Genomic DNA, 16,532 nt, shown 5'->3' on the forward strand with positions numbered 1-16,532 from the left:
ATATATATATATATATATGTATGTATATATATTAGTCCATTGGAAACTTCAGGATTTTCTGTGGCTAAGTCATTTCAATTATGAAAGTATGATTCACTTTTGGAGGAGTTTTAAAAATTTCTGGAGGAGTTTTAAAACTTGTTAAAAAGTTTTTTTCAAAATCCTCTTTTTACAGGTATTAGTTTCTGGGAAAAGCTGGAAGACACATTTTCTAGTTAAGAAATAAAGGCAAAGCAGTCATTTTCTAAGATAATTTTTATTTTATAACCTCCCAGATTGTTTGTGTATAAATGTGTATGTCATGGAATGTGACACGAGAAGCATGTCATTTGTTAGGTGCTTATTTTGTTTTTATGACTATCGATTTTATAAATGATCTTCAGTTTGTTGAAGAATGAGTAAAACCACATAGTTGTTACTTTCCAAATTTAGTCTTTTGGATGAAAACAACACATTCAAAGCCAAAGGACTTACAGTGGAATCTTAAGGCATTTGCTACCATAATTCTAATTTGGTATTAAAAAAATTATGTAATATTCCAAGACTAGTGTGCTATGTTTGAATACACACATCAAAACTCTGTGGTTGCTTTCTTTTTTCTACTTGAGAAACTAAATTAATTTAAGGCTAGTTAGTGGAATATAATTGAACACTATTTTTTGAGAGGAAGTCTTGCTCAGTCTTGCACTGGAGTGCGGTGGTGCTATCTTGGCGCACTGCACCTTCCGCCTCCCAGGTTCAATCGATTCACCTACCTCAGCCTCCTAAGTAACTGGGATTACAGGTGCGCACCACCACACCCAGCTAATTTTTGTATTTTTAGTAGAGATGGGATTTCGTCATTTTGGTCAGGCTGGTCTTGAACTCCTGACCTCAGGTGATCCACCTGCCTCAGCCTCCCACAGTGCTGGGATTATAGGCGTGAGCCACCGCACCCAGCCGAACACTATTTTGATTTCCTTGCTACTTGATCAAGATCTTGCTCTTTTAAACATCATATGAAACCATTAGTATCCATTTTTACCTGGCAAAATAAGGTTTTTTACATGATCATGGAAAATACTATTCTGAATCTAATGAAGGACTTCTGTGCCAGTCAACATATTACTATTTTTACAAAGAGTCTGTGAGTTGGAAACATGGGCATTTTTTTCTTTCCGTGTTATTTGGTATAGTTAATAATATTAATTGGAAAGTAATTGTTACTAAGCAAGTAGTGAATAGACTCATCTGCCCTTTTCACATGTGCCTCATAGGATGGCATTGGCCAATGATGAACCTTCTTGCAGAGATGCAGATGTTGGTTGTTCTGATGCTGTGTTGGCATATTATTCCTATTAGCATAGGACTACTAAAAAGTTTTTACAAATGTAATGGGAAAATTTATATTTGGGGAGCAAAGGTGTCGTAGGATTTATCAAATGCGAGTGACTACTTGGAGAGCACTGTTTCAGATGAGGCCTGCAGAAAAAAGAAAATGTTGGTGCCGGAAACTGTAGGAGAACTTGAGAAGAACCGCAGTTGGGGTTTGTGCAGGCTGAAGAAAGCATTTGATGACAAGCCAGCTGCAGGATGTTGACAGAGGGGCTGTGTTCGCCTGGGTGTTTAGAATTGCCTTCTGAGTAGAATTTTAGGAGCTGTTTCTTGGTTCTCTTTAAGTATTTGATTATATCTTTTTGGATCGATAATTTTTCAAAACAGGCTTCCTAAATTAATGCCTTCCTGCTGCATAAAAAGCTGTTTTTTTTTCTTTGGTGAATTGAGGAAAGAGCATTGAAAGGTCATGGTTTCTCCTGTGACTTTTATATGAAGGTATGTTTTTCTTCCCCTGTAGTTTAGATGGCCAACATAAAACTGATTGATAATCAGCTAGTTATACAATATACTTTAAAGTCATTGTAGCTCTCAACATTTCTCAGATGCTTATTTTGAAATTCATGGTGGAAGAATTTGTGTAATGTATTTCTTTTCTGTGTTTTCCTATGTAATATTAATTGGTAAAAGCATTATTGGGAAACGGAGAGTAATGAAAGCATGGAGTTTGGGGAGAATAATTAAAATGTGTTGCACTAGATTTTTTTCCTCAACATAGGTGGCAAGGCAGCCTTTCCTTGGCCAAGTTTATTAGAAACCTATCTCAGATGTTGTAGAGCATGTTCTATGTTTATATAGAATTCCTGGAAAGCCATCTGAAAATAGTTATCAAAATTAAAAATACATATGGCCTTTGATCTCACAGTCCCAATTCTAATAATCTATCCCATAGAACTAAAAGCACTGGTTAGTAAAACTGCCTGTGTATATATGTCTATGTGTATATGTGTATATGTGTGTGTGTGCATGTGTGTGTGTATATGTGTATATATATATATATAAATATATTTATTGCTTCATTGTGTATTGCATCTAAACATTGGAAACAGGCCAGGTGCGGTGGTCTCACATATGTAATCCCAGCACTTTGGGAGGCCGAGGTGGGAGGATTGCTTGAGACCAGGAGTTCGAGACCAGTGTGGGCAACATAGCGAGACCCCACTACGTTTTTCTATTAAAAAAAAAAAAAAAAGGCCAGGTGTGATGGTGCACCCCTGTTGTCTCAAGTAGTGGGAGGCCGAGGCAAGAGGTTCTCTTGAGCCCAGAAGGTTGAGGCTGCAGTGAGCCATGATGGCGCCACTGTACTCCAGCACCGGTGACAGCACAGATTTCAAAAGAAACTCTGGAAACAAAGTGAATGACCTTCAATAGTGGAACAGCTAGATAAATTACAGTGCATTCACTTTCTGCAGCAGTATAATTAAAAGTGAGCTAGACCAGTTGTGTAAGAGGTATCTGTATGATGTAACTTAGGAAAAGGCAAGTTTAGAGAAATATTTGTAATAAGATTTCATATTTTTAAAACACAAGGCATTTCTGTTGTTGCTTTTGTCCTCACACATACCAACCAAGCTGCCCACCTTGGCTTGTGAAGATTCGAAAGTCACAGGATGATTAGAAGGAAAAAAGTAACGTGATGAAGACAGGTATCATAGAGCCAGTTTTCCGTTTACATGTGTATGTGTTTGTATATGAATGCATTAAATATATGCATCAAGATACGTCTACAAAAATCAAAATATTAATGGTGGTTATCTTGGGTGTTGGTATTATAGTACTGTTAGGGTTTTTTCCTTGATTTTTCTCTATTTGAATTTTTTCAAGAACCCTATGTTTATGTAATGTGAAAGGAGAATGAAACTTTTCATGCAGTGGGGGACGAAAGCATAGTGATGTCCAGTTTTCCATTTTGTGTTATCAGTATTCTAATATAAACCTCAAAGTTTTAGTGAAATCTGCTAATTCACCCAAATAGAGTTCATAGTTTCAAATGTAATATATTTTAAGATCTAGAAGATATTTCTGGCTCTGTGGTAGTAATTCATACTGAAAGCATATAGCTAAATGTTTCTTTTGTGTTGAAACTCTAAGACATTGTTTATTAGCATTAAAAAATATTTTGGATTGTAGAATTTTTGTTTAAAAGTGCATAAATACCAAATAGAAAACAAAGGACTTAAAGACTAATAGATTGAACCACTAAGAGTGAAAACTTCTGTTATCAATGCTTACCATAAATGAAATCAAAAGACAAAAAATGGAGAAAAATTGGCAAGCATAAAGGCATACTATTTGTGTGTGTGATCAATAAGAAAAAGTAATTCTGTAGAAAATGGAATTAAAAAAACAAGAAGAAAAACCACAGATAAAAAATAGCCAAGAAACATGAAAATATGTTCAGCCACAGTAGTCATCCATGTAAATTAAAACAACAGTTACACATTGCTGATGAGAATATAATTCAAGTCTTTCTGAACAATAGTTTGGGGGTGTGTGTGTGTGTGTGTGTGTGTGTGTGTGTGTGTGTGTATGCATGTAAATGAAGAGAGAGAGAGTGAGCCTTAAATAGGTATACCCCTGAACCTAGTAATTCTGCTTCTAGGAATTTGTTATGATTTAGCTAATTAGGAACGTCTTTTTTGAAGACTGCATGTACAGTGATATTTATCATGCAACTGTTTATAATGGCCAAAATGAGGGGAAAACTGTAAATACACAACAGTGAGATTAAATTGGTGTAGTCACACTATTGAGTCCTGTGTCATGACAAATCATGTGATTGTCTATTTATGTGGATATTAATGAAGAATTAATTTGCAACTAGTATGTATAGTATGCTTTCCACTTTTATAAAAAATACAGAGCATTGTATAGAAAAACGTCTAGAAGAATACATAAAAACATTTTAGTGACTGTCCCTGGATGATCGTCAGCGATTTTTATTTTCTTCATATTCTTTTACCATTCTGATATAAACCCCAAACTTTTAATGAAATATGCTACCTACATACATTTCTTAGTTACAAATATAATATATAATTTGTTCTTTCTACAGTGAACACGTGTTACTTTTATAATTAGAAAAAAATTGAATTGGCTTTGTTTATTTGAGATATTAAGAAAAAGCCAAACAACCAACCACATGGAAATTATACACAAAAGATTTCTCCAAAGTTAAAGAGGAAGAGGAGGATCAAGGTAGTGAACATTTATTAGGCACTAGTTGTAGGCCAGTTCTTTCCATACATTGTTTCAGCTAAGCCTTGATTTACTACTTTAGCAAATATATATCGGACACCTCTTCCTATGTTGCAGTCACAACAAAGAGTCCTTTTTGCAGAAAAAGAAATAGTCTCAGAGACATGACCTTTGAGATCACACAGCTAGTTAAGTGGAAAGTCAATAATTTAAATGCAGCTGGAATTGTCAGGATCCTCTCAATTTACTGTTGACACGAAGCTCAAATGACTGATGTACCATAGGTCACCATACTGTCACTAGGAGTGGCAGAACCCAAAAGAATGTGCGTCTAATTCCAGATTTTTGGATTCATCAGTTGCCTCCTTTCTCCTCACTCTGGGGCACCATACACCAGATGTTGTAGAACTGCTTGGGGGCTGCATTGCTGCATTATCCTATGCAGATGTGTGCATTTCTCTCTAAGCCCAGGCTTGCGGTTTTTTAGTTTCCCCTAGGTTGGCCAGGTGGTCAGATTTTATGGGAAGGGACAATTTATATCATAGTCTTTGGGTGTCCCCATCATTGCAGTGGGGAGAGTTTCAGTTAATTCCTCACCCCTCTGGTATCTCTAGATATACTTTGCTAGTATGATTTCTCCATTTTCTGGTGCGTGCCCGTGAATTTTTTAAGCATTCAAATGGTCATCGGGCTGAAAGTTTCTTTTACATTACTTGACTTCACAACTCAGTGTAATAAGCTTTTAAGCTAGCTCAAGAGTGTCTTTTTCTCCCAGATAAACAATGATGTACCCTGCATATTAAAGGGCAGAGCTGAACACTGAAGGCAAGAACCCTTAATTATGTGCAAAATGTTTTCAATCAAATCAATTGGCATATGCACAAATATCAAATTGAGATTGGCCTTTGGAAACCTCACAGCACATTTCAGAAATCTGCATTCAGCAGAATCTCCCTGAAATGTTAAACCCAAACCAGAGAGAAAACTCTTGTGATCTTACAAAAAGTTCTTGATTGTTTGAATTGTATTTGGGATAAGGGAAAAGAAGAGGAGTTGGAATGTGGGAAGATAGATGTAAGTGATGGAAGAATGCAGTCTGGTAGAAGAATGGGGAAGCCTAGATTAAACAATTGACATTTGTAAAAATGAAAATGAAGTGGAACAGCAGCGTACAGAATCTGGCAAATAAATGATGCAAAATCCAGTATCAAAGATAAAGACAGCTTTTACCCTCTGCTTCCTGCAGTATAAATGGTGGGTACATTTTTGTTTTCTCTTGTCATTCATTCATTGCACCCAGCTTTTTGGAGTTGGATTTATAATAAATGATCAAGGATGTTGTTTTGACTGGTTAAGGAATTTTAATTTCACAAATTGTGAGATTCATTTTGAGATCCTGCTAAATTTTACCGAATTCCTTTCACATCACAGTCTTGTTCCTCATGTTTCACAGTGTTTGTCTTTGCTTTTCTAATTTTCACCCTCTTCTCTGTGGTCCTTCATCCTAGAATCTACATCCAGTGTTTGTAACTTCCTGATCAGAAACCATGAAAACAATATATTCATTTACCAATTGATTCATCCAAACAGTGTTTGCGTATGAACTATATACCAGGTATCAGGGGAATAAAGAGCAATGAGAAGCAAGTTCCTTGCTCTCAAGGAGCTTACAGTTTAACTTAAAAGTGTTCTCCAATTTAAGGCCAGCAAGTGGCTCACACCTGTAATACCAGCACTTTGGGAGGCTGAGGCAGGAGAATAGTTTGAGGATGGGAATTTGGGACCAGCCTAGGCAACAAAGTGAGACACTGTCTCTACAAAAAAAAAATTTTTTTTTTAACTTGGCCCGGCACAGTGATGCGTGCCTATAGTCCAGCTACTCAGAAGACTGAGGCAGAGGGATCACTTGAGCCCAGGAGTTCAAGGCTGCAGTCAGCTATGACTGTGCCACTGTACTCCCACCTGAGCAACAGAGCAAGACCCCATCTCTTTAGGGAAAAAAACAAAAACAAAACAGAAGCAGCAGCAGCATCCTTACAGATAGGTATACACTAATCTATACAAGTCTGAATCAAAAACAAGATGAATTTGGAGGATAAATACATTTATTTCATGGAAAAACTCCATCAGATAAATTTTTAGGCACTTGGAGTTAACGGTGATTTTTGTAATGTTGTGCTTTGCAACTGCAAAGATGAATACATAGTCTAAGTTAAAACATTTGACTCTTTAACAATGTGGATTAACTGAAGTGTTCACTTTTTTAAAATCAGCTTTATATTTAAAACCATTTTAGTTTCACAGCAAAACTGAGTGCAAAGTATGGAGAGGTTCTGTATAAACCACTGTTCACACACACACAAACTCTCTCCTATTGTTTTCCCACACCAGAGTGGCTTGTTTGTTACAGCTGATGAAGGTACATTGACACGTCATTATCACCGAGTCCATAATTGACCTTAGGGTTTGCTCTTGGTATTTTATGTTCTACAGGTATAATGACAGGTATCCACCATTGTAGTCTTATATACACTTTTTTTTTTTTTTTTTTTTTTTTTGCTTTAAAGTACTATACATTTTCTTGAGTTCTAGAAGTACAGTGTATTGAATTACTGATGTCAGGAGTTAGGAGGATGTACAGATTATTAAAGAAAAATGTAAAGAAAGGCTACATTTGAAATTAAGGCTAGGTTCCTGGAAAATATTAGCAAGCTGAATCAAGGCATGAATCTCTTACCCTTCAGGAACACATCTCATCTTTTGTGCAAAGTGAGATAGCTGATCACTTTGTTCAGTGGGATCCTGTGAGTCATAAAGCACACGGATCACCTAGATTCTTTAATCTTTCCTGCTTGCCTTTCAGAAAAAGAAAGTTCAGGATTCAGTAAGCATTCATTTTTATTTATTTTTAGTTTTTGAGACAGTGTTGCTCTGTCACCCAGGCTGGAGTGTAGTGGCACGATCTCAGCTCACTGCAACCTCTGACTCCCAGGTTCAGGCAGTTCTCCTGTCTCAGCCTCCCAGGTAGCTGGGATTACAGGTGCACACCGTCACGCCTGGCTAATTTTTTGTATTTTAGTAGAGACGGGGTTTCACCATGTTGCCCAGGCTGGTCTGGAGCTCCTGAGCTCAGGCAGTCCAGCCACTTCAGCCTTCCAAAGTGCTAGGATGACAGGCATGAGCAACGGTGCCCGGACTTAGTAGGCATTTATAAACACCGATTATGCACCAGGCATGGTAGCAAGGAGTAGGTGCTTGGGATATAGGGAAAGTGAGACAGTTTCCATGTCCATCAGGGGCCCACATCTATCAAGCAAGGGAGAAAGTCCTGGAAACAGTCACCAATCTGTGTGGTCGGGGGAGTTAAGGACACAGCGTCTGTACCTTTCAGCCAGGTGGGACCCAGAGCTCTGCTTCACAAGACAAGTGATAAATGACGTTTAACCTAAACTGAAGATAGCCAGCCCTGCCTCGGTCTGAAAACAGCCCTAGGAAGAGATTCCTAATAGACCTGCCCTTTAGACTATTAAATCAAAGCATCTTTTTTGTTGTTGTTGTTGAGGCGGAGTCTTGATCTGTTGCCCAGACTGGAGTGTACTGGTGCAATTTCAGCTCACTGCAACCTCCGCCTCCCAGGTTTAAGGAGTTTTCCTGCCTCAGCCTCCTGAGTAGCTGGGATTATGGGTGCCTGCCACCACACCCAGATAATTTTTTTATTTTTAGTAGAGATGGGATTTAGCCATGTTGGCCAGGCTGGTCTTGAACTCCTGACCTCAGATGATCGGCCCGCCTTGGCCTCCCAAAGTGCTGGGATTAGAGGCATAAGCCACTGTACCCAGCCAAATCAAAGCCTTTCGTCTGTAGTTCTCATGGTGCTTGAAACCTTTGTGACCAAAAAGACATATATTGTGAGTATATTGGGTGGTATGTGCTTAGGAAAAGAAAAACTCATTGAAGACTGGGTAAAGCTAGTTTTTTCCTATGGAATCCAAATGTTAGAGCCAGAAGGATCCAGGACCCATTCAGTCCAACCTCTTCACGTTAGGCAGAGGAACCTGAGGCCAGAGGGTTGGTGGTTTGAGAAACCCAGGTTACCACCAGTCCCAGCCTCAGAGCCAGGGCAGACCCACATTTCTTGGATTCTGGTGGGGGGGCAGGGTACATTCCACAGCCTTGAGCTGCCCCCAGGGGCCTGGAGATTTGCTTAAGAACAATATGGAGCCCTTATCAAAAAGATGTGAAAAGCTCCAGGCTTTGTCATCATCTAATATGGGATTAAATATGACCTTGTGACTTCGGGTGAGTTATTTAACTTTTCTGAACTTATTTTTCTTTTCTATAAAATGGAGACATTTTATATCCACCAGTGGAATTGCTCTGCAGACTTTTTGAGATCCTGTGTGTAAAATGCCTGTGACATTCCCAGGCTTAGGATAACTGCCGGAGAGATGTTCTTATTCTCATTCCTATGGCATCTTTTGCTACATAGCAACCGTATGATTCCAATGGATTGGTGAAATGGAGGAGATTTGGTAAAGATCCTGTCTAAGCAGCTTATCCTTTACATTTTTTAAAAAAGCAGGTATAGGCCGGGCGCGGTGGCTCAAGCCTGTAATCCCAGCACTTTGGGAGGCCGAGGCGGGTGGATCACGAGGTCGAGAGATCGGGACCATCCTGGTCAACATGGTGAAACCCCGTCTCTACTAATACAAAAAATTAGCTGAGCATGGTGGCGCGTGCTTGTAATCCCAGCTACTCAGGAGGCTGAGGCAGAGGTTGCGGTGAGCCGAGATTGCGCCATTGCACTCCAGCCTGGGTATCAAGAGCGAAACTCCGTCTCAAAAAAAAAAAAAAGGCAGGTATAGAATATCTTCTAATTGCAGTTCTTTTTTTTTTATTTTTTATTTTTATATAAAGATGAGGTTTCACCCTGATGGCCAGGCTGGTCTTGACCTCCTGACCTCAGGTGATCTACCCACCTCGGCCTCCCAAAGTGCTAGAATTACAGGCTTGAGCCACCGCGCCCGGCCTAATTGCAGTTCTTGAATCCAGTGCCTCCCTATTTTGAATGTTCGGTAGTTTAAGCCTATTATCCTCCCTGCTTTACTTTTTAATTTATTTATATCAGTTTAACAGGTAGTATTTTTTTAAGTTCTCATATTCTTATAGGTATATGAAACATTAATATACTGTGGTCCCTTTCTCCAGCAATACATGTACCTCAAGTGTTAGAGATGGTGTTATTTTGCAAAGTATTTCAATTCTTTCCAGTAATAACCTTGCTTGTTATCCAAGTATTTCTTCCATTTCCGTTTATGTCACATTCAGCACTTTTAGTTGCCTTTTGTAACTGTTAAAGTTTTCTAGTATTTTTCCAAAATGGTTTGTATCGTGGAGTGACATTTTGATGCCACATATTCAAAGTAGAGCAAACCTTCAAATGTCTAATTCTGAAAAGATCAACAAAGGAGGTTTTTAGTAAAACATTTTCCCTGTGGGGTGAGTATTTTTGCATTTTATTCATAGCTGATTGCTTAGGAAAAAAAATGACACGTTTCTTTTCCTGTCTGTCCTTCTGGCGCCACATGTTTCTGTAGTAGTGATCTCAGTAGGGTTTCTAGCCTGAAAAAAAAATAGGTCCCACTTTCTACGTCCAGCTAAAACATGATTTCACAATAGCATTAGTTTGTATCCAGAAAAAAAAGAAACTACTAGATTGGAAATTTAGCACAGTTGCACCCATATTAAAAAACTGATGGTGTTTAATAACAGTATTCTTATCTACTGTCACTCATTCCACGCCTGGGCAAATGGGTTTTAGTTTTTCACGTGGGCAGGCCAGCTATGCTGTCTGTCTTTCCAAGTAGTCACTTGGTTAAAGGACACATTTCCAAAATTCAAGCTATGACATCAGGTCTTTTATTTGGAGCATATTCTTTCAGAAGACGTTTATATCAAGGCTAAAGACTCTTAAGTTTACCAATGTGGAATCTAAATTGGTTTTAGCAGATTTTTTTCTTGTCAAAGCAGTCTGTCTGTCTTTGCTTTGGAATAGGGAGATGAAAGGCATCCTTTAGAGATCCTCCTGGTGCCGAGAAAAGTCTGAAATTGCTCTAGGAAGAATTGTTACCAACCTACAACAGTCAACAATAAAGTTGAAGAAGTTCCTCGAAAAGACAAATATTAGTCGCTTGAAATATGGAGCCTTTTTTGTTAAGGACTGATGGAAGACCGGTGCTTTGTTCCTAAACATCATTCATTGGCTTAAGTGCTTTGGGATTATTCCCAGCTGTCCCCCGTGGATGTCTGGAGGTGAAGGCATCCTGTTACAGAGGAAAGAAGTACTGCATTGCCAACAGAGTTGTCTCTACCAGCTGTCTGGTGTGGTTGGTGCTTCTGAGAATGTTTTGTTCCATTTGAAGGCCTGAGTTCCACAAAGTAAGACACAGATGTGTGATGTGTCAATCACAGTATTAGATGTTGGGGCAGATACAAAGCAAAATAAAATATGGCCCTAGAACCAAAGTATACATTAAATGCTGAATGCTGCTCTTGGACCTGTTGGGAACCAGGAGAGGCTTCTTCAAGCTTAGGGAGTTTAGAATCTTAACTGGCAAATCATTTAGGACTCTATTTTTAAAGTCAGTTTTGAAAATGACATAAAATAACTCAAACTGACTGGATTAGAAAAAGAACTTCACATGTAAAAAAAAATCCAGTTGTAGTTCTACCTGGAGTCTCATATAGATTTACCATGGCCTGGCTCTTTCTTTTTTCTTTGCTTTTTTTTTTTTTTTTTGAGATGGAGTCTCCCTCTTGTCACCCAGGCTGGATTGCAGTGGCATGATCTTGGCTCAGTGCAACCTCCGCCTCCCGGGTTCAAGCTATTCTCCTGCCTCAACCCCCTGGGTAGCTGGGGATTACAAGCACTCGCCACCACGCCCAGCTAATTTTTGTACTTTTAATGGAGATGGGGTTTCGTCATGTTGGCCAGGCTGGTCTCAAACTCCTGACCTCAGGTGATCCACCCGCCTCAGCCTCCCTAAGTGCTGGGATTACATGGGTGAGCCACCGCACCTTTATTTGTACCCTTGTAGCAGCAAGGTGGTCTCAGCAGCTCCAGCCTTAGTGTTCACCACTGAGTCCAACAAGACAGTGTCTCTTCCCTTAACAGTGGAACAAAAGTCTTAGGCCTGACTGTCCCTGCCCCAAATTGGGTCATGTGTCAGTCCCTGAAGCAGTTCCCGTGTCCAGGAAAATGGAAAGTGCTTATTTTGGGGGCACAGTTCCTGTTTCCCACTTCTGTAGCTGGACTGGGAGTCCGACAGGGGCTGGTGCCCCAGGTGGGGACATGGGACACTAACCAGAAGGAGCACAGTAGACGTGGAGGAGTGGGCACAGCCGGTGTCCCTCACACGGAGACAGAACTCATCCACAAGGAAACAGTAACATGACATGAAACACTTAGGAGCAATTCTATGTTATTTCATTAACTGTGCCACAGGAGTTGTGAGGAGGACAGCAGCAAGGTCTGGGGTCATTGAGGCATTAATGCTCTGTAGAGCAGATCGATATGAACTTGACCCTTAAGGGCTGGTGGATTCTTGGTTTGACTCCCCCAAAATGCTAATGAGAGAATGCCTGGAGTCAAAATTGATGCCTGCTCCAGCCCTTTGTGCCTCTCCAGTGGAATGATGCAACACCACACAACACACGCAGCCCTCAAGGCTGACACAGGAACCCAGAAATCTGCTCTTGCACAAATCATGGATGTGCTAAAAAAAAAGCCAGGGCATGCTTCAGCAGCAGCCAATAAGTAAGCGAATTACCTGGTATAGATGCCTGTCGGAATATTTTCTAGCCATCCAGCCATGTTTACATTGAAATAAGTAGCTGTTGAGCACCTACTCATTAAAATATTTGGAAGAATTTTTAAATGAGAAAAGCTGAGCTGCAGAATTGTTTACAGGATGAGTTCAGCCATCTGCAAATGACTTAGAACACAAAAGCCTAGAAGGAAATACATCAGAAAGATATGTGGTTGTCTCTGTTCTTTATGCTTACCTGTAATTTTAGGACAAATGAAAAAGACGGCACAGCTGTGAACTGGCTAAATCAAGAGACAGCATTTGAAACATGGGGCGTCAGGCTTGTGCAGAGAAGAAACATAAATTACCACGGCTCTGGAAGGTGGGGCAGAATTCACAGTGGCCTCCACCTCCTGCTGAGGGCTCTAGCCCTGAAGATCTCATCTTCTGCACGGCTGCATAGACAGGCATCAGTGCCTGTTACACTGGATTAAGAACTTCAGCTTTTCTTAAAAATCTTCAGACCTCTGCTTCTGCCTTAGGGATGGTATTTTGCAAAATGTTTCAATTGGGTCAAATTGTTACTTTTCCACCTGGTGGTATCCCGGGGCTTACATCAATTTACCCTGAGGTAATTGCTCCCCCTCTACACCCTTGAGGTAGCATTTCCTTTTTAAATTTTTTTCTTATTTTTTAATTTTCTCTTTTTAGAGACAGAGTCTCACTTTGTTGCCCAGGCTTGTTTCAAACTCCTGGCCCCAAGTGGTCCTCCTCTCTTGCCTTCAAACCTACTGGGTTTACAGTCATGTGCCATTCTCCTGGTGCACCATTTTTTCAGTTCGCTCATTTCTGTCCCTTGCATTTTCCTTGGGTAAAGCCCCAGGCCCACTTTAGCTATACCCTTCCTCTTTGATTTGCTTTAATTTGAGCTTTCACAGGTCAAACCTTTCATGGGTTTCAAAGCAGCCTCCCACCTCTCATTTGCTACCTTGTGATTTAGCTGGATGATGCTATCATCCCTATTAAAATGTGTGAGGGGAGGGCTCGGAGGCATTGACTTGCCCAGAATTAACCCGGGTTCCCTAATTCCAGCTCGCAGGACTTACCCGCAGTGACCAGCAACAGAACAGACTCTTCCTTAGGAATGGACATTTGACTACCCACAAATCATTTTAAAACTTACATGTACTAACTCACTCCTTTTAAAGAAAATATTGAAATGTAAGGCTCTGTAAGATTTGTTTTAAACTGTACAGTGCCTTTTTTTGTATAGTTAACACACTACCGAATGTGTCTTTAGATAGCCCTGTCGTGGTGGTATTTTCAGTAGCCACTAACCTTGCCTGGTACAGTATGGGGGTTGTAAATTGGCATGGAAATTTAAAGCAGGTTCTTGTTGGTGCACAGCACAAATTAGTTATCTATGGGGATGGTAGTTGTTTCATTTTCAGTTGTCTCTGCAGCTTATATGAAATAATTGTTCCATTAACTGCATACCACTCTATAATTTCAAAAAAAAAAGTTGCAGCTGTTTTGTTATTTGTTAGAAGCAACATTCTGAATGCTTCTAAGTAAATAGTTTTTTTTTAATTAAAAACACACACACACACACACACACACACACACACAACTCACCTGTCTCTGGAGACATTGTTTCTCAGACAGCTTCCCTAGCACTGTTGGGTCTTGTTAACCCCTTTCCCTCCTGTTGCCTTTTGATCCTGAAAGCTTAGCCCAGGTAAAGAACACCTTTCACAGATGCTGTTATTAAGATTCTCCAATTTTTAGTTTTTTGTATTTATGCTTTGGATCATTTACCTACTCTAAGTATCTATTTTTACACATCTTTTTTTCTTCGCACGTGGCAAATTCTTGGAAGGTGAGAGCTGTTTTTTCCATTTCCTTAGTGGCTTTTTCTGCTGGGGGAAGTTTAATCAGAGTGAGTGTCCAGCTGACCTTGAGGAAATAAAATAATTCAACCTTGAAGAACATTTTCATAGCGTTTTAAAAAATAATTATGAGATTAAATTTTCCTGAAAAATTTACGGAAACATCTGTTTTTCAAAATTAAGTTGGAAATATTAATGGCCTTAGGCATCTGTGGCCAGCAAAGCCATTTCCATTCCAGAACCCCTCACTGCAGGGTTTCCTTTCGTCCATTTATTAAATGTAAGCCTTGTAGCAAAGAGGGACACTGCTGCATTCGCCAGAAAGCCACTGTTTACAAAATGTGCAGGCACTTCAGAGACAGCAGCTGTTTCCTCTCGGCATTAACACTGATCTGCAGATTGCCAGTTGTTCAGAATACAGACCTTTCCCAAATCTCTACTAACTCTATGATGGAGTCTCACTCTGTCGCCCAGGCAGGAGTGCAGTGATGCAATCTCGGCTCACAGCAACCTTTGCCTTCTGGATTCAAGCAGTTCTCCTGCCTCAGCTTCCAAGTAGCTGGGATTACAGTAGAGACAGGATTTCGCATGTTGGCCTGGCTGGTCTTGAACTCCTGGCCTCACGTGATCCACCCACTTTAGCCTCTCAAAGTGCTTGGATTACAGACATGAGGCACTGTGCCGGGCCCCAAATCTCCACTAACTTGAGGTGTGTTGGACCGACCTAGCAATTATGGAAATCCCAAAGCACTAGGGCCTGCCTCCTCCCTTCTGTCTGCCTCCTGGGCCTTCCCAGTGTGCATCTGCTGAATTGAATCATTAAGAGAAAGATTAAGATGGATAGAAGGTGAGCCTGTTGTTGATGACAGTTCACTTTCCCCAGTGAAACTGTCAGGAAGACAAAGGGATGTAGAAGTTTCAGAGTAAGGGGCCCAGAGTCTAAGGGGAACCTGCAGTGTAACGCTGGGTAGAAAGAGGCGGAGGAGAGGGAAGGAAGTGGCCTGGCTTGGCTGTCGTGCGCTATTTTCATTTCCTTACCTCCCACGCGCTACCCCCCAATCTGAGGCAAGAGGGGAGGAGTTTTTCCCTTTTCCATAAATTCTATATCTGTTCTTTGGAACTGTTTTTCTTACAGTTGTCTTTGGTGGAGTGGCTCTTAGTGTACAATATGAGTCATACCCCCATGGACGGTCCTTTCTCATAAACACTTCTTTCTTTTTTTTGAGACACTCTGTTGTCCAGGCTGGAATGCGGTGGCACCATCATAGCTCACTGCAAACTCAACCTCCTGGGCTCAAGCCCTTCTCCCTCCTCAGCTTCCTATATAGCTGGGACTGTTAGGTGTGTATCACCACTCCCAGCTTATTTTTGTTTTTTTTTTGTAGAGATGGGGGTCTCACTATGTTGCTCAGGCTGGTCTTGAACTCCTGAAGTGGTCCTCCAGCCTCAGCCTTCCAAAGCTGTGGGCTTACAGGTGTGAGCCACTGTGACGGACCCCTCATAAATATTTCAAGCAGCATTGAATCAGAACAAGGAGCAGCGTTTTCAATTGGGAATTCATTGTGTATTTTTCATTGAGAACATTTTTTTTTTTTTTTACTTACATGTTTATATAACCTGAGTTGCAAGATGAATTTATCACACAGTGATACACTTTAAATTTTTGGTTTTAATATGTATTTGCATATTTTGAAAGCAAATGTTACTTTTAGCCTGTGGAATAATATTCTAGATAATTATCGCAGGTACTTAAACTTTGTTTTCAGTTATGTCTTAGATTTATTATAACCACAGTGTTGATTACTATGAAGACATTGCTTTGCCAAGGGAGATGTCTCTCAAAAATGTCACAATTCAGTGGTTTATTATCAGGCAATCACTAACGTGGATAGTTAAAAATTGAGGCCAGGCGTGGTGGCTCACACTTGTAATCCCAGCACTTTGAGAGGCTGAGGATCACTTGACAGGAGTTAGATACCAGCCTGGGCAACATGGTGAAACCCAATCTCTACTAAAATACAAAAATATTAGTCAGGTTCGATGGTCACACCTGTAGTCCCAGCTACTTGGGATACTAAGGCAGGAGAATCACTTGGCTTGAACCCAGAGACGGAGGTTGCAGTGAGCCAAAACCATGCCGCTCCACTCCATCCTGGGTGCCAGAGCAAGAATCTGTCTCAAAAAAAATTTTTTTCCTGTTATTTCATGAAAATTAATGGTTATTCAACTAAGAAATTTGAATAAATTCAATTTTTTTCAGTTA

General features: G+C 40.2%; 1 protein-coding gene across 3 annotated transcripts in view; it reads left to right on the plus strand.

The window, feature by feature from the left end:
- Nucleotides 1-16,532, plus strand: part of PIP4K2A (phosphatidylinositol-5-phosphate 4-kinase type 2 alpha) — a 175,820-nt gene that overhangs the window by 46,464 nt on the left and 112,824 nt on the right. The window contains exon 1 of one of the 3 annotated variants that reach the window (XM_021666145.2): nucleotides 1,789-1,812. The exons of the other annotated variants lie outside the window; for them this stretch is intronic. Within the exon in view, the coding sequence (XP_021521820.1) occupies nucleotides 1,807-1,812 (6 nt within the window). The 5' untranslated portion in view covers nucleotides 1,789-1,806. Of the gene's footprint in view, nucleotides 1-1,788; nucleotides 1,813-16,532 lie in introns of those variants that run through there. 3 annotated transcript variants of the gene reach the window in all.

The sequence above is a fragment of the Aotus nancymaae genome, unplaced genomic scaffold, assembly GCF_030222135.1.
Source record: "Aotus nancymaae isolate 86718 unplaced genomic scaffold, 86718_ANA_hifiasm-v0.15.2.pri h1tg000077l, whole genome shotgun sequence".
NCBI classification, from domain to species: domain Eukaryota; kingdom Metazoa; phylum Chordata; class Mammalia; order Primates; family Aotidae; genus Aotus; species Aotus nancymaae.